At 40.7% G+C, this 18387-nt stretch overlaps 1 protein-coding gene across 1 annotated transcript in view; it reads right to left on the reverse strand.

The window, feature by feature from the left end:
• Positions 1 to 17002, reverse strand: part of cftr (CF transmembrane conductance regulator) — a 55471-nt gene extending 38469 nt beyond the window's left edge. Inside the window, exons 1-11 of the mRNA XM_085780153.1 lie at positions 16782 to 17002; positions 15631 to 15741; positions 12772 to 12883; positions 11532 to 11747; positions 10575 to 10664; positions 7650 to 7813; positions 6900 to 7025; positions 5728 to 5974; positions 5138 to 5230; positions 1969 to 2145; positions 1687 to 1878 (exon numbers count right to left, since the gene is read on the reverse strand). Coding sequence (XP_085636279.1) covers positions 1687 to 1878; positions 1969 to 2145; positions 5138 to 5230; positions 5728 to 5974; positions 6900 to 7025; positions 7650 to 7813; positions 10575 to 10664; positions 11532 to 11747; positions 12772 to 12883; positions 15631 to 15741; positions 16782 to 16834 — 1581 coding nt within the window. The 5' untranslated portion in view covers positions 16835 to 17002. The remainder of the gene's footprint in view (positions 1 to 1686; positions 1879 to 1968; positions 2146 to 5137; positions 5231 to 5727; positions 5975 to 6899; positions 7026 to 7649; positions 7814 to 10574; positions 10665 to 11531; positions 11748 to 12771; positions 12884 to 15630; positions 15742 to 16781) is intronic.
• Positions 17003 to 18387: the final 1385 nt, after the last annotated feature.

The following is an 18387-nucleotide window of genomic DNA, read 5'->3' on the forward strand; positions in this document are numbered from 1 at the left end:
CACCGTGCTCCGTTTACCATCCTCTGCAGGATTAATGCTCCATATTTCAAAATAAAAGTCGTCTCAAACTCATTTCATGAACAGTAACTAGATCTAGTTTTATCTTCCTAAAAATAAAAGTCCTCAAAACAAAACAAACACCTACTTCACTTTCCTCCGTCTCTACACACACACAGATTCATGTTTGCAGATGAACCACAGGGCCGATGACGAGGTCGCCCCGGCTCGTCTGTGTCGTAACGTTTGTCACTGGGAACCAACGAGCTCATGTTCCATCCCAGTGAAATAATGTGAGGTTTCCATGGCAACAGAGGAGGCATTATTCTGCTGAGAGGCCGTCACTCAGCACCGAGGCTCATAAGAGCGCCGGAGTGTGTGTGTGTGTGCGCATCAGCGTACGAGAAAGAATGTGTGAGCATGTGTGTATCTCTGTGTGTGTGTGTGTATCTCTGTGTGTGTGTGAGACCTAATGGGTGTAAATGGTGACGGTGGAAACCTGAACCGAGAGGCTCCGACAGACGAGTGAAGAAGCTGCCAGAGATGAATTTACTGCAGAAAACCGCCGTGAAACAACAAGTTGTTTGTGACAGAAGTGACGTTTTTACACCAACACAACTCCGTCACCGCTCATAGAAAATCCTACATCTATAATCAATAATACATCTACGACTCATCTGAAACACTTTGTACACTCACCCCCTGCACTGTGGTCGACATTTATCCACCTCTTGTTTTTTACTTCATCCTTGAGTACAGTGTATATTTTAGTCTGTGGGTTTGTATTGTACTGGAGTCATTGTTTTTAACGCAGCTGTTATGACGTTTTAGTTTCCCCCTTTTCAAACAGTTTCTGCAAGCAGGGTCATACTTTCCTGTTGTTTATTCATATTCTTAATAGACAAATACAAACTACTTTATTAATTTAACGATAACACTTTATAATAAGCACATAAACACAGTTAAAAATGTTTTACTCATCATTGATAAACACTAACTGTAATTATAAACTACATACTGACGAGTATTCATGCGTTATAAATGAAGAATTCAGTATCTATCAATGCTAAACTAATGCTTAATAGTGTGTACTTATTATAAAGTGTTTATTTGATTTAATTGTAATTTAATTTAGTTGATTAATTAATTAATTAAATGAATATGTTCCACACAACATGCCTAAACTCCTGACTTCATACATGAGCCTGTTGAGCCTGTACACTGTAACATGAAACCTGTGTATGAGTCGTATTTTGATGCCCTCCTGTTGCGTCTGCGATGAATATTTATATTCACATCTTTGGTAAAATTAATGTTTCAGTCACCCTTGAACATTTTGGCTACATTACTTGGAACCTTATAGATGACATAGACTTTAGAAATTAACTTGTTATCAACTTCCAGATGGATTTTCTTGAAAGGAAAAGCTCCATTTAGACCTCATTTGATATAAATTGCTTTTTTTTTTGTTTGTTAACTTCCTTTTTTTCCCACCATTCATGCAAAATGGTATGTTTATATGCAGACAGATTGTGCATTTAAGATTATCTGCTATCCTCTGAATAAAAAGTCTCAATGTTGCACTGTAAAATAAACCACAACCGCAGAAACACCTGCAGAAATCCACTTAATGTGCAGAACAGAAGGAAGGAGAGAGAATAATGCTATGATAGAGTGAATGTGCTGTACCTCTTCCAGCTGGCAGGCCTTGATGATGGAGGTGTAGCGGTACTCGTCGTAGGTCAGGCCGAACAGGATGTTGTCCCGGATCGTCCCCGGCATGATCCAGGCCGTCTGTGGCGAGTAGGAGATGCGGCCGCTGTGTCGGATTTTACCCTCCGAAGGCACCAGCTCTCCCAGGATCATCATGAGCAGGGAGCTCTGAGAAGGAAAAAAAAACAAAAAGCCACCTGTCATGTGTCGGCTCTTCGGTGATGGTGAATTTTCGATGTGGTGATTTCTTTAACGTACCTTCCCTGAGCCGGTGGATCCGGCCACTGCCAACATCTGGCCCTTGTCCAGGTACAGGCTGATGTTCTTGAGGACGGGTGTGACGTACAGGTTGGTGAAGAAAAGGCCGCCGTCGCCGTTGGGGTGTCCGTTGGCTTTGTTCTCCTGCTTGATCTTCTCAAACAGCTCGCCAATGCCCTGCAGAGAAGTTCAGACAGAGGGGGAGACTGTTCATTTAATGTTTATATGGACTCAACTATATCTAAGGAGGGGGTGAAAACACTGAGATAAAGACACTAATATGGCTAAACATCACATTTTAGACAAGTTATCCTGAGCTAAGTCACTTTGTTTTGCTTTTGAATGTATTAAATTAATGAATAAATAATAAATGAATTATATTCCATTGTTCTGTTTCCATTCACACATGGTTCCAGTGATAATTATTATTAGTTGATATTTGGAGATCACACAAGAACAATGTACTGTACTGCACAATGGGTGCACTTTATTTGATATAATTTTACAAAAATAAATATTACTTAATTCCAATACACTTATTTTGGACAAACTTGGCATAATTATTCTGTAATTAAACTTATTACACATACACTATACACTGTACTATATTATATTAAACTGTATTCTGTGCTGCAACTGTGCAATATTGTTGTTATATATATGTATTATATAAAATATTGTTGTTGTTGCTTACACTCTATAATACATTAGCACTTAAAGCTTATTAACATGGAAACTTACTTATTTCTATTGAATTCATGTCGAGAAATGACATTTTTCCTTTGAATCTTTGATTACTGGTTACAACTCATGAAAATCAATGAACCTGTATCTTAAATATTAGGATATTTCCTGCAATTAATGAAAAAAAGGATTTACAACACAGAATTTCAGAAATGCTGTGAAGATGATGCTGATTTATCAACTGGATAACTGTAATTTAAACCACAAAAAAGGCTTCAAATATGTCACTCTACACATAATTCATCTAATTTTTTTCCTCAGTGAGTTCCTGAACTGCACATCATGTAGTTGATTTCATCATGTGTTTGTTTCAGGTGTGGTCGCTGCAGCTCCACAGCGATGGTAGCGAGTGTCTCCGTCCGACAGCGACACACACGAGGACAAACGTCTGTGAGAAAGTAGAGACGGACCAAAGACAGAGGAGCCTTCACAATGGCCTGATTTCACCTCATCTGTCAGCGCCGGTGTAAAGATTAATGGCTGACACATCTCACTGTTTGAAAAAAAAAAAAAAAAAAAGGGGAACTCTGCTTGACTCACCGGCTTAATCATTGACCTCTGTGACATTTTATGGGTCAGCGTTCCTCTAATGCTGAGGGCTCGCTGCCGTTTGTGTAGGTTTGTGTGTGCGATTCTCATTGTAATGAGCTGACGTACATGCTGTCAGCAGTAAAGAAAAGCAACACCCCCCCGACAACCCCCCCCCCCCCCCCCCCCCCCCTCATTCATCCACGAATGGCACATTCCAGGAAGAGGAGAAGGCAAGAGGAGAATCTGGGAATTAGGTGATGAACGAACACAACTCTGAATCTCAAAAGGGAGGAGACTCGGTGTTCCCAGCAAAGTTTGGTGACGACACCGCGGGTGATTAATTATGCAAAGTGATGGGCGGTGGAAAAAAGAAAAAAACACAGAAAACACAGTTGGATGTTGGTTTTCTCACGGTATTGGGTGGTCAATGAATCACACCTGTTAGAGCAGGTTTTTACAGCCTCTGCAGCCTATAGATGAGATTATACTGCCCACTCCTGTGATGCACGGAGGATTTAGGGTTTAACTTCTTTAAAGAAAACATGCCATTTACACACATGCATACAGTACACACACACATCAATGTGCAGAGACATAAAGTAAGGGTGCCGAAAATAATCGTTTCAAAGATGAACCGAGATTCTTAATGGGACGATTCTGAATCGATGCAGTTATGTCACATAATCGATTTTTAAATTCAAATAATTTATTAAAGTTTGATTATGTCTTTCACATAACGAGACTTCACAGTGATTTATTTTATTTTAAAGCACAACGCCAAGATTTACGTTTTGTTTTTGAGAAATGAACAAGTGCACCTTTAAGTAGAATATAGGGCTTTTCTTTTTCTTTGTGTTCAGACTCCGAGGAAGCTGTTAAAATGCATTTAAATACGGTAATATTTTCCATTTTAGTCTATGTAAATAAAAAGTTATCATATTTATCTGACTATTTATATAGTCAGATAAATATTTATTACATTTATAGGCTTATATTTATATAAGCCATGTGTGACAATATAGAAAATTGAGGATGTGATGCATCAAAATTCATCGTATAATCAAACAAACCGAATCTCAGACTGGTGAATTGTAATCGAATTGAATCGTGAAGATGCACACCACTAACAGGAAGCTTATACAATCCATTGAGGCACAATCAAACTGAGCTAGCTGGCTACTGTTGTATTGTATTTTATTATGTTGTATCTTATTAAGACTGGATGTATGTGTTGTCTTTTTACTACTGTTCACTCAATGGTCTAAGAAGAAATTTCCCGTCGGGACAATAAAGTCTATCCTGTCCCTATCGCTTTGGGATCATCACCTGGAACGATCACCGGCCAAACTAAAGACTTTACAGAGTGACCTTAGGTTTTTTTTGGGGTTTCTCCTGTACATTTCTGATAAGTTGTATCTATTTTATATATTGTATGTTGTTGTTTTTGTTCTACTTTTTTATCGTGCTGTTATATTATTTTTTTTCTCTAATGCGCTAATAAATAAACCAAAAAAAATCTAATAAAAAACACAACCATGAGTTTGTTTGACTTATTTGTGTCTTGAATGTTACATAATCTGGAAAAAATGCTGAAAGTTTATATTTTTTTGTTCAGCAGGTGAAATTTCATCATAGTGTCTAATTCTGATATGTCTAAATTTTATTTAATGTATCTTTCAAATAACACGTTTATTTATGTTGAGGAGTAAAACTACGCCACATCAGTTGTTCAAAAACAGAAGCTCTCATGGAGGAAATGTTGCTACCATCATTATTCTAACTGACGTAATAACTTGCTTGTGTCTAAATCAACATCAGTCTGCGTATTAGATAAAGCGTACGTCATCACATATCACTCTCCAGTTTTGACATTCACACAGAAACATTAACGAACCTCGTCCCAGGACGCAGACACGTTGACCAGCTCCACCTCAGTGGTGGTCAGGTTGTACTCCAGGATTTTGTATTCTTCCTTCATCAGGAATTCCTGGAAAACAAAACATAACAAAACCAAAACTAAAAACACCGGATCAGCTGCCTGACATTTACATTTCCTCTGCACGCATTTGTTCTGTAAAACCGGTTAAAGTCGACATAAAGTCACCGCTTATCTGAATCTTTACTTTGAAGAACATCTGGACACAGGTAGCAAAACTCATGGTTTGAAACAATGACAAATTCAATGTTAAGTAAAGCTCCAAACAAGCACATATAAGACATCAGTAATAATGCATTTAGACTAGAAATGTATTAATATAACATGCTAATTACTGCCAACAAAGCTGTATTGTAAATCCATAAGTCTGTATATACATATTGGTCTTTACAATTAGTTCTGTCAGATAATGTGTTGGTTACAGGGCTGATTACACATTAAAAACTGCTGCTGTACATTTTAAATGATTAAGAGGAATATGAATGAAATGAATGAAACGAAATGAATGAAATGAAATGAATGAAACGCTCTCTCCTCTCTGGACTCACCTCGATCTTCTGCACCAGCGCCAGCGTGTCGTACCACATCTGGATGGACCCGGGCAGCTGTCGAGTCAGCGTCATCCTCAGCACCATGCAGTAGGAGGCCGTGGTGAAGATCCGGCGCAGGATGATGCCTTTGCTGAGCGCGTGGGGCACGATGGCCGACACGATGACCACGATGGCGGAGAAGAAGTAGGCGGCGCTGTAGAAGTAACGCAGGGAGCCGATCTTCCTCGTCAGCGTCATCTCGTCTCTGAGGAGGAGGAGGGAGGAAGAGGAAAGAGATCGTTTCAACCTTGGAAAGTTTGTTTTGTTTTCAAGGAGCGAGGTGGACGGACGCTGCCAACGTCGGGTCGATGTGAAGTCTTGGTGTCTCGGTGTCAGCTCTGATACTAGTCGACATGTTTCTGCACCACGGCATCACATCTCTTTTTCCACGTACGTTTAATACTCTCGCCAATTACAGTGATGGTGATCCTGGAGCTGACCGCTTCACCACATGTTTTAACATCTCTCTCTCACTTTTGGCACCAGGTCGACTCCACCTCACAATTGCGCTTCTTACTTATTTGCAGTTCAATTTAGGATTATAAATTTATCAGTGATACATACATTTGCTGTTTTTTTTTATTTTTCAAAGGTCCAGTGTGTAATAATTGGGAAGGTTTATTAGCAAAATCTGAATATACTACCCATGAATATATTTGTATAAGTGTATAATCGCTATGAAATAAAAAATGTTTTAGTTTTCATAGCCATGTAATAATTCTTTTCTACTGTATATACATAGCAAGGGTCTTGCTTTAGAGAGTGTCCCCATCTTGCACCGCCATGTTTGCCCAAACAGAAAATCCAGCCAGCCAGAGAGCACGTTTCAAGAGTTTCACGTTCATAATTACATGTGGTGAAATGTGGAAGTGGCGACTTAAAGACTTTGGAATCAGTCATTACTTACTCTATAATTACCTATTTTTCTGCCTGCACTCCTAAAATTGTAAATTAGGAGCCACTGTGCTTCTCGTAAAACAAGTTAGTCTGGAGTCTTGTGATATGAACAAATGATGTTGCCGTAGCTGTTGCTTGGCCGAGAGATAAGCTTGTGTAATAACAGCAGCAACAGGGAGATGTTTCCTATGCTACAGTTGTGTGTGATCATGGTGGTGGAGGTGTTGTCTTACTGTCTGATGTTCTTGATGATGGTCTCCATCACCTCCTCCCAGCCGTACGCCTTCACCGAGTGGATGTTCTCCACGATCTCTGAGGTGAGAGCCAGGCGGCGGCTGATCATCCCCGCTCGCTTCGCCCTGACACACATTTTAAAATCAGCCGCTTGCATGAATGAAGGTTTCTCTGTAAACACACAGGACGGTCAGGGTTCCCAGGACTTTTTCAGCTGCTACAGTCTGACAGACACTAACACATCTCCCTGTCCCATTCAGGCTTTGGAGAGGTGTTCATTTCCACAGTTGTACCTTATTCTTATTTGTAGATGTGCAGTTTATGGCTCTAAATTATGAAATCATCACTTATGCTTAGAAATGATATGACAACTTTCAAAGTCGCTTGTTTTCTCACTAGGTACTTCTTTGGAAAAGTCAAACAGAGCTCTGGTAGCTGATGTCATGATGTGATAAATAATTCAAATAACTCAAGCTTTTTCAGGACATTTCACTTGTTTTTTGATCTAATTTTCCATGTATTTTTCATGACTGGAAAATGTGTCAATGATTTTCCAGGTTTTCAAGGACACATGGGAACCCTGAGCATGTTTACGCAAACACAAAAGCAGCAGCAATCCACATGTGCATGGCATGCATACAGCACACATCAATTACAGTAAGTACAGTATGTTTAAATGAATGTCACCGCATAAAATTAAATGAAAAGTGTATGATGAATGTTGTATGAGTGTGAGTGTGTTTCCTCACCGGTGAGGTCCCATCTTCTGTGAGAGCCAGGCCTGGATGATTCCCAGCAGCGTCAGAGAAGCCAGAGCGCAGAAGCCGTTGACCTCGATCAGCTCCCAGATCAGACCCACACACAGGATGCACTGCAGCGGGGTGATCCATACGAAGTGGGCCAGACCCAGGCTCTGCAACAGACACACAACGAGTACACACTCTGAGTATCACACACACTCACTGACTGTAGGTTTGTAAAGAGGCTCCAGTGGAGTCACCTGACCTGTAAGAAAAGATGGCTGGTTATGCAAGGGGACTATTTGGACGAGAGATTTAAAGAACTGAGCAACACTTTCAACAAACTCCGGGTGGACGTTGATGTGGACGAACAGCAGAGGCTCTGGTGAGCTTGGATCAGTGTTGTGTTAACAAAATGTAACTCTGGGAACTGAGGAAGACCAGCTAACTACAGTAACTATACTAGCGACAACAAACAGCAACTGTGTATTCAGACATATTTTGGTAAAAACAAAACAATGCTGGTTGCCGGGCAGACATACAGGAAGTGGATAGGAGTCAGTGTTTTCAGTGTAAGAGCATTAGAATAATCTGTAACTGTTGTGAACTTTATGTGTGTTTATGAGACTGTATCACTTCAATCATGGTCAAGCCTGAACCGAACCTGGTTCTATAGTCAATATACCTTTATCTACCTCATTGAGGTCAGAGGACAGGTGTGATGTCACTGAATGTTTTCTGACTATTTCATCCTGACATATGTTTTAAATTTGTTTCCACCTTCTTTTGAAATTCAATTCAATTCAATTAAATTCAAAAACACTTTATTTGTCCTCTGGGGGCCATTTAAAAAGAGCATGAAGTAGCTTTAAAAGACAACACTTAAAGGGATAGTTCAACATTTTGGCAAATTGGCCCATTGCCATAATCCTTATAGTCATAGCAGTAGGTTCGTTACCTTTAATTGCCAGGTATTTTTAGAACGGCGGAGCAGAGCCGCGAGCTCAGAGCTACGGAGGCTCATGGGATTTCTTGGTTTCCCTCATCAAACTCATCAAATACACAATCCAACAACTCCAAAACGCTCTGGTGGACAAGTTGTGACCTGCACATTCACCACGCTATGAGATAATAACAGAACGTTACGAGACGTAGCGTAGCTCTGAGCAGCTCGCGGCTCTGCTCTGCCGTTCTAAAAATAGCTTGCACCGACAATTAAAGGAAACAAACCTACTGCTACGACTATAGGGATTATGGCAATGGGCCAATTTGCCAAAAAGTTGAAACTATCCCTTCAAGGACACAACAATCAAGGGTCGACAAACACAGATAATAAAACATACACATAGATAAAAGAAAATTAACAAACAAAAAAACACAGAAGTAAAGTGTTAGTGTTGCGTGATTGTAAAGTGCTTGAGGGTTCAGAGCTGAGGAGCTGGACAGACTGGATAGATGCTGATCCACTGTGCATTAAACACCTGTAGGACAATAGAAGGACTGTGTGGTAATAACAGTGACTGAGATCAATACACAAGACAAAGAGTGACAGTATGCAGCAAGCACAAGTGCAGACGAGCGAGTGAAGGAGAAAGCGGCACAAACACAAGAAGGAATGCATCAAACAAACAAACAAACTTTGTTTTTCAGGACTTTACTTTCATCCAGTTAACGCAACGCTGATGAATCTCAGCTGCACTGTTGGAGGGAAACTCAATTCTCACCTCAACACGCTCAGTTTCATCCTCTCACCTGAGAGGGAATCAACTCAGACTCTGATGAATATCACAACTCTCCCTCTTTAATCAAACACACACAAACACACTACACCAGAGTAGGTGAGTCCTGTCCCACCAGGAGACAGTGGTGCTTTAGCTGGGCCACATCCACACCAGGTGATAATTGTCTCAAAGCAAGTGGCAGAGTGTTTCCACATTCAGCACCTGAGTGAGACTGAGGGCAAGACTCACACACACGCACACACAGCCACTGATACACACACACACTTGCCCTGCAGCTATGTTGCCTTGCATAATCAGATGTGTGTGACCAAACACAGATTCACAGATACAGTGAATACAGTGCTTATGTGCACACACACCTAATTGTAATATATATGTGTGTTGATCCCGACCACAGAGCTGAGTGTTTGGTTATAAATGGGTTCACTAAAGGCAGTGTGTGTGTATGTGTGTGTGTGTTAGTTAGTCTCCCTTCCCCCTCATCCTGTACACAGCAACATTTACAGGTATGTATGAGTGGAAAACTACTGTAAAGTGATATTGTCACTTGATTTCTGCGTCTAAACAAGAAGATAAAAGTCACATTGATGTAAGTTGTTAGTAAAAGTTAAAATATTCCTGTGCACTAGTGTCTAATTTACGTATCAGAATTTAATTTTAGTTATTAATCTTTGCACCGCTTCAATTAAATATGATTTCAACAAGAAAATGTCAAGGATTTCCGTGTTTCATTTAACTGTGCTTCATCATTACAGTAGCTGGAATTTATACTCTGTTTACATTTTCATGCCGTCCCAATCATGTGTTGTACATGTAAACACTGTCATGCTGGTTTCAGAAACCTGGATATACAACGACTCAACAGTGAGAAACCTAGATATGTATCGGAAGTGCTGGCTTGTAAGAACCTCAGATCTTTCTCATGTGGTTCGTCTGCACCATCACCAGTGATGGGAGACGAGATGTGGAAACCAAATCAAGATGTGTAATAAATTATGCACTGTATTTGGACAGACAGAATCAGTCACCTGTTCACAGACCATCATCACGCCTGGATACTGTTCTGATCGTGGAATATGACCGTGTTGCATGCAAGCATCATATTCCTAATATTCCAAATTAAAACCATGATATCAATGTGTATGTAACACCTGCTCCGAGTGTATAAATCAGTACATTTGGGTTTTCTCACCTCGTCCAGTTTGTTGAGGTGGGCCGACATCAGACTGACCAGCTGACCGGTGCTTATCTTGTCCAAGACTCGGCTGGATAACTTCAGGGTCTGAAAAAAAGGGTCAAAAGGTCAAAAGGTCAGTCAGTGTTACAACAGGGGAGAAAGAAAGTGAGTTAGAGGCGAGGAAGCCGGCGACACGTGATGGGACACGCCACCTCATAGCGTTCTGGACCTCCAACATGTGAGAGGCTTTCTGGGAATGTTTCGGTCACGCATGCTTAACAAGGTGGAGGCATGTGGCTGGTGAGGCCGCTCTGAATCTTAAAAAACGATAGGAAGCAAAGGAAACAAAAAGTTTTTGGTTTTTTTTTCCAGCTGACAAAAACTCAGAAATAATCCCTATCTAATCAGCTGGGTTGTATTGTCTTGTACTCACAACTGTACGTTACAGTACAGCAGCAGTGTCAAGTAGCAACTGTCTGACAGTGTTATCAGATAGAAAGCCCTCAGTGCCACCGCTTACAAGCTCTGAGAGAAGTTTACAAAACTCCAGGACATTTGAGAGGAAAAAAACATACTTTTCTTCTCCTCTTCATCTTATTCTTAAAATAAATTGAAAAATATGTCCTGTACATATTGTAGAATTGACAAAAAAGCTGACATTGAAAAAGAACAATGGGAATCATGGTAGTGTTGAACTTCAGAAAAACCAGCCTGAATTGTGCAGGATAGATAAATTTTAGTTTTTCTAAGTAAGTGTTACACTTCCTCACACTCCTTTTCTGTCTTTTTTATGATTAGGAATTATGTTGTCTGTGAGCTTGTTCTTTTATTTGGTTTTCAGTTCATGTTGTCCTTTGTCACATCACACATTTTTTTATATATAAGCCATATCAAGCTATATAAATTGTGAAATGAAATGAAAGATGAATGAAACTCCAGCAGAATTTAATATACAAAAAAAGTAAAGTTTACCTTCTTGTATATGAGGCTGAAGAGGGCGATGCGGATCTGCATGCCCAGGTGATGCAGGCCGAAGATGGCGGGCTGCAGCAGGAGGAAGCGGGCGGTGAAGAGGAGGGTGAGGCCCAGGGCCAGGAAGTATCCCTGATTCCGCTCCGGGGCGTGAAACGGGTCAAAGGAGGCGATGATGCGACCCAGGAGCTGAGGCTGCACCGTCTTCGAAGCCTCCTACAGAAAGACATGGGACAGGACATATTAACTCATTATTTACTTTTCTTTCTCATTTAATTGAATCCAGGTTTTCTTAATAAAGATAAGAATCTAAACTTTCACATCCACTAAGGTCCATAATCCTAATCCAATACAAAAATCACACTAAGGTGCGATTGATAATTATTTATCTAATTGAGATTGTGCTAAATATTGAACAAAAACAACAAGCAGACTTCTTCTAAGAGCCTTTTCCGCAGCCTACATCCACAGGGTGTAAGGGGGATTTATATCTTGATGTCTGTGCATATTGAATTTATATTTGTTTTGCTGATATTCTTATAATTGTAGTTTTTTGTGTGTTTGTTTGCTATGTCTATAAACTAAGACAATAAAAAATTCAGACGTTCACGTTGTCATGACCCAGCGGCAGCATAGGCGCTGGCGCTGCACAGTGAGACAGTTTGTGACACCGTGGTGCAACATGCTTGTGATGCTTTGTACATTACAGCACTGTCACTGTATTGGCCCTCTCATAGTTAACAGGTAACACACACACACACAAATACACACAGGTGGTGCCGGCAGTGAAACAGGGATGGATGGAAACTGTGGGGATGAATAAAAACTGATCTAGTGGTTATAAATCAGTTTTTAGTTGAAGGAATTACAATTAGTTGCCATAATGTTGTTTTTAAGAGGATGCCTGACGTGATAAATGTCAATGGCTACAAGAATTTGAATGGCCAGCTACTGTAGTGTAATATTACTTAAAAATAGAACTAAAGAAAATGTGTTTTAAATTGCAATAAAATAGCTACAACATCCAATTTCATGTGTCTAATTCGTGTTTAATTGGGGATGGTGGTGGGTGGATTTCTAGCCTTTACAGGAAGCACACTCTGCGAGGACACCTTGGCTCTGCAGGTGATATAAACTATAAATGCAGTCATCAGTGTTACATCCATTGTTTTCTAGTGTTGTTCTCCAAAAACGTATGTGCTTCCTCCTCATCCACCTAGGACCGAGTGACACGACTCACCCCAAGATAGAGGAGGACTCCGAAGAAGGCGAAGGGGGCGAAGAAGCATCGGGCCAGCGCTCGCAGCAGCCTGGGCTTGTTCTTGGCCGACACCACCTCTCTGTCCCATTCTCTGCAGGGAGGACAGAGTTACAACACAGTAAACAGCCGAGCGGGGGGAAGCAGGCAGGGTGGGAGGATAACACATCCACCAGCCAAATGCCAGCAAAGCTTGGCTGTTGCTATTCTATTTGTCTACTACCACTTTGGCAGCAGACCAGCTGTCCGGTGTTTAATAGCTCCCTTTCTACAACTTTGGCTGGCGATGAAGTCACAGGATGAAAAGCTGAAGTGGCTTTATTTATTATTTTGTAAAAAAGAAAAGGTGAGTTTTGATTTGTTTAATTGATTTGTAAACAAATCGACAAGCTTGTTGGAAGCTTGTCACAAACAATACTGTTGGATTAACTTCCCACAACTGGCTTGGCAGGCAGTCGGAGCTACAGTAAGAAGCTGCATTGTTCTCCAAGGGTCATTTATAACCAGGGTGATCTGGCCAACCAGTTCAATGGTGAGTGATGGGTGAAGAATAAAAAAGGATGAGCAAAGAAGGAAGGTGATAAACACATGGAAGGAAAAGGAGTTATTTCATGAGTTAGATAACACTGATTTCTACCAGAAAAAGCAGGTTTCAACTGTGGATTTGTCTTCATTCAGTGTAACAGATCCCTCAGGTCAGTATCAGCGTCGATACTGACCCTGTTAAGTGGATCATGTATCAGCCACAACTCCACCATCGATGCACAGTAAATACAGTTTCTGCATCGATGCAGCTAGAAGTCAACGTTTCCTTTTTCCTCTTACAGTCGTTGTGTCGTGGCCGGCTGCCAAGTCCACTTCTAGGGACTGAAGTTTACCCTGACCTCACGTTACCTTTCATTAAAACCCATCCAATATCATTTAACAGACGAAAAAAAAAAAAACAATACTGCATGATCAAAGACATCCCCAACACTGGTCTGGCTGAGTGAATTCGTATTGGGAGGATCAGATGAACTGATTCATGCATAAACAAGTGTAAATTAAAAGAGAAAGAAGCAATGTAAAGCTTCTGGTGATAAACCAATGTCATCTTCAGGTAAGGAGGAAGTAGGGGGGGATAAAAGAAGACTGATGGTTAAAACATTTTCGATATTAACTCATAAAAACATTTCTTTGCCATGCGAATTTTACCAAATCTAGTTCAGCTAAAGTAAAGTTGCAATTATGATTGTTTGATCAATCTTCAATTGTATCAAATCAATTAAGTCAGTCCATAAAGATATTGAAGTTCGACACCCAGTCCTGAGAACTGTTGATTGTAGAGGTTAGGTTGTTGTTTACTGTGTTAATACCAAGATATAAACAACATTTTATCTTATCATAATCTTTTTTTTGTCAATCTTTCTAGCTCTTGATGTGTAGAACAATGGATTTTGCAGCGTAATTAAAACTTTACCGAGTCAGCAGAGCTCACACACTGTGACTCGAAGCCAAGCGGGTGATGGAGGGGCTGACGGTACACAGCGTGTTGTAATGGAAGTTAAAGTTCACATTCCCAGAAGCCCTCAGTGTTGGCCCTGATCGGAATAATGAAAGCAAAAAAGAAATCACCCACCACCACCACTACCACCACGGCTCATTCATCACCCGGTGGGCTCCATGCCCTTCTCTAAAGGTCGACCGTGTACATTAACTGGCTTGTTGGCACCATTCAGCGTGACGCGGGGCCCCTGGGTGCCCAACAGGCAGGGCCAGCTGTGGTTGTTAGGTAAAGTTAAGTGAAATGAATAAATAAAATAAAATAAAACGTGGGTATTTAATCTTTGGGATAACATTTGACTCCCAAGAAAAAAAGAAGAAGAGGATTTGTCAAAGATGTGGCATTTGTTTAGTGCTATAAAGAGGAGAAGTGAATGGACAAGAGTGACGATGATGAGAACAAAGATTATGGCAAATACAGGAAGGTGATTAATGAGAGTAAAGAAAAGACACAAAAAGTACAAAAAAAGAGGGCAGAGGAAGGAACAAGACGGTTGGGAAAAGACAAAGAATAAACAAGAGATAAAAAAAATCACTAGGGAAAGATAGAAAAAGAGAAACAGATGAAGCAACAGACCAGGTGGAGAAGGAAGAGTTAACCGTGTCCATCATGTGTTGTCTGCTTGTTTGTTTGGCACACACAGGTTTGGTTTATGTCTAGCCTCGTTTAAATGCCAGCCCATATTTTAACTTGACTCTGAGAGAAGGGACGGCCAGTGGCCTGCTACTGTAAACACATGTTAAAAGGGCACATGTGAAAAAACACCTCCTGCTTCTTCTGCACAGTCATTCTCCATAAACTGGCCGGGCAAAAATCTGAATCTGATATGTGCATTTGTCATTTAATAATAAAAAAAAAGATGTTGTGGTTGTTTGTTTCCCAGAGTGCCTTTCCTTACCGATAAGGAAGTGATCTGTGCAGCCACACCACAATACGTTCATGTCTGGCTGTCACTGTGTGCAATCATTGAACATTAGTGCAAAAGGAGGAAGCTTCTGGTGTTTGATTATTTGCTTTTAACTTATTATGAAGGTATACATCATTCTCTGTCAACAATATGGATAGGGTGGTGTGTATTTCTGTATACTACTGACACAAACCAGATTCATAATCACATAATTAATACCAGCCAGCCGCTAAATTACCTTAATGAGTTTACCTGGAAACACTATCAACAGTTCAGCCTTATTACAGACTTGTGTAATATCTTTGAAGGAGGATAAAACCACATAAATGATGCATGAAAAAGGTTCTGCAATGATCACATTAATCAGGTAAAACCACACACACACACAAACCTTTCAAGCCTCTCCGAGAGGTTGTCTGCCTGATCAAACGAGGGAGCTTTGTAGACATCGGACAGGTTCAAATTCTTCTTGAAGCCCTTCCTGAGCAGCGGTGACATCCACCTGGAAGATAAAAAACCTTCATTAGACACAGATTGTTGACTGTTGAATCGGTGGTTTAATCAGTGCATGTTAACAGCACAGTGATAATAAACTTTTGCTTTGAGTCATTCAGGTGAAGACATCTGAAAGAGCATCAAGTGTATTTGTTTTCTTGTGGTCACAGAGAAGAAAAAAACGCTCGGGCATTAGAAAAGCCTGCAGCAGGGTTAAGTAAGAGCGTCTGGAAGCTTTAATGTAAACTGGTTTTTAGCTGTAATCTCAGTCATCTCTGAGGTTTCACAGTCAGACTAATGATAGAGAAGACAGAGAGATAAAGTCAGATGTTTGTTGGTCCCTGTTGGTGACTAAATTGTTTAAATAAAGCCTGTAGCTGCCAGCCAGGTGACACACTGCACTTTACATCATCAGAGCGGAGAGAGATTACACATGTTGTACAGTATCAGTGTGTTAGATTTAAGAAGGATATCCTGATAATACCACTGCAAACAATCTTGAAAATATAACTGAGTAGCAAAGGTGCACTTTAGATTCCCACTGGATCATAATAACATTGTGAATAATCATGTGAATGACTCTCACCCCAGTCATGCATAGAGCTCACATTCAGCTCGGTTTAAAACCTGATTAATGCGCATTTTACGCGACAAAAACGCACATAGACTCATTCAGATATGAAATTACTGGCATTTTCACGTCATATACTGATTTTAATATCTCTCCAAAGCGAAAAACAAGATGAATGCAGGTGGTCTCCGACGGTATGATGGCACTTTGTTGCGATTTTGACACTTCTCAGTTACTGTCCTCACGTAACAACCCGTGCCGCTCTGTGTGGGGCACCAACTTTCACTTCTATTCAAACATCCAAAACGCGCTTACTTTATAGCGACTAAAAAAACCCGGATGATAGCACTTTATACTGACAGTATTACCATTTTTTTCCTCTTGCATAAGAAGCATCCTGCTTTAGTAGCAGTGCGCTGCTGCACCTTACCATCCAGGAGGAAAACAGAAACCTCAACAAGATAAACGTCTCTTACCAGAAGAAAAACTTGGAGAAGAAGTTTGCATCTTCCACAGGTGACTTCTGCATCCTAAGTGCGCCGCCAGTTTGCTTTCTCTGCACCTGAGTCGTGTCCGTGCGCGTCGCTCACATTTGCCCCCAGCCAGCCCCCCCTGCGCGGCTCCGATCCCACAGACAAGAGGGAAGAAAAAGACGGTGTTCCTCCGGTAAATATGATGTCACTGTCCGGTTGTCTTCTTGCCCACCGCCCCCTCCTCCTCCAAGAAGAAGAAGAAAACTTAGTGCTGGTGTTAAATCTCTATCCTCCTCCGTCTCCCTCGGTCCTGTCCGGTCCTGTCCTGTCCTGTCCTGTCCTGTGTGCCTCCCTCGGTGTCTCGGCTCTGGGTGGGTGTGGGTGTGGGTGTCCTGTGTCTCGCTTCCCTCGGTGTGACAGTGAGAGGACAGTCCATCCTTTATGGGCTCGCCAACAACTTGCGGAGACACACGTCATTTCCACACCGACGAACACAGCTTGCATATTGTGGCAACAAGCTGAGGAGGCAAAAAAAAAAAAAAAAACTCAGCTGATCCACCAATGAGGCCACATATTGGTCCATACACAGCGCCAGGTAATGTAGGGAATAATGGAGTCCAGGTGTTAGTATATCCATATGGAACTATGTCAACTATTTTTTTCCCAATTCCTTGTAAAGTATTGATTTGCATATGGAAAAGTTGGATATATTTCCTCAAACCCTCATATAAAGTGTCTACATTTTAAATTAGGGCAAAAAGAAAACATAAAAACACATATTTTGCAAATTGCAAAAGCAAAATAAAGTGAAATTTCTTCCAATTTCCTCTCATGCATTGTGCAGAAACTGTAACGCTAATGTATAAAACTATTTTTTTTTTTTTAAAGAGACTAAAGTGATTCCAGGCGCTGCTGCTGTTGTAGGTGGACTGTACTTTCCCATGGCTTTTTATTTCTCTCCACTCAGCTGTCTTCCTATCATTCACAAAAAAACAAAACAAAACAAAACGGCAGAAACAGTTCTACATGAACTTGAAACCTTCGTTATCAGTTTCAGGTTACGCACAGTTTCAGGAGCAGGGAGGATCAAAACCTCCAGACATTCCTCAAGAGAACAGAGATAAAAAAAAATAAAAAAAATAAAAAAAAATGTGAGGATGTGGTGACTGACTCTTTGATTTATCAGTATTGCAACATCAGGAGTGAGTAAATCTGTGATTGCCACTTTATAGCATGTATACCTGCTTATTCATGCAATTATCTCATCAGTGGTGCAATGGACAGTTTAGGAGCTTCGGTGTCATGTTGAACAAACATCTAACAAAACAGCCAAGAACAAAAACATGTGGTGATCAAACCAGCAGCCCTCTAGGTTGTATGAGGATGGTCAGACATGTTGGAGCTGCTATGGTTTCTCAGATAACCACTTTTTATAACTGCGGTGAGGGGAGAAGCTTCTCTGAATGAGAGGAGGTTCAATCTTCAATAGCAGAAGACGACAACAGGTTTTACTCTCGTCAGCCAAAACAGAAATCTGAAACTCCAGAGAACACAGAGTCACAGTCAACATTCACAAAAACAACACCTCTTAGATTCAAGTTATTATAAA

This window comes from Trachurus japonicus, chromosome 6 (genome assembly GCF_045865225.1).
Source record: "Trachurus japonicus isolate A0001 chromosome 6, Traja_1.0".
NCBI lineage: Eukaryota > Metazoa > Chordata > Actinopteri > Carangiformes > Carangidae > Trachurus > Trachurus japonicus.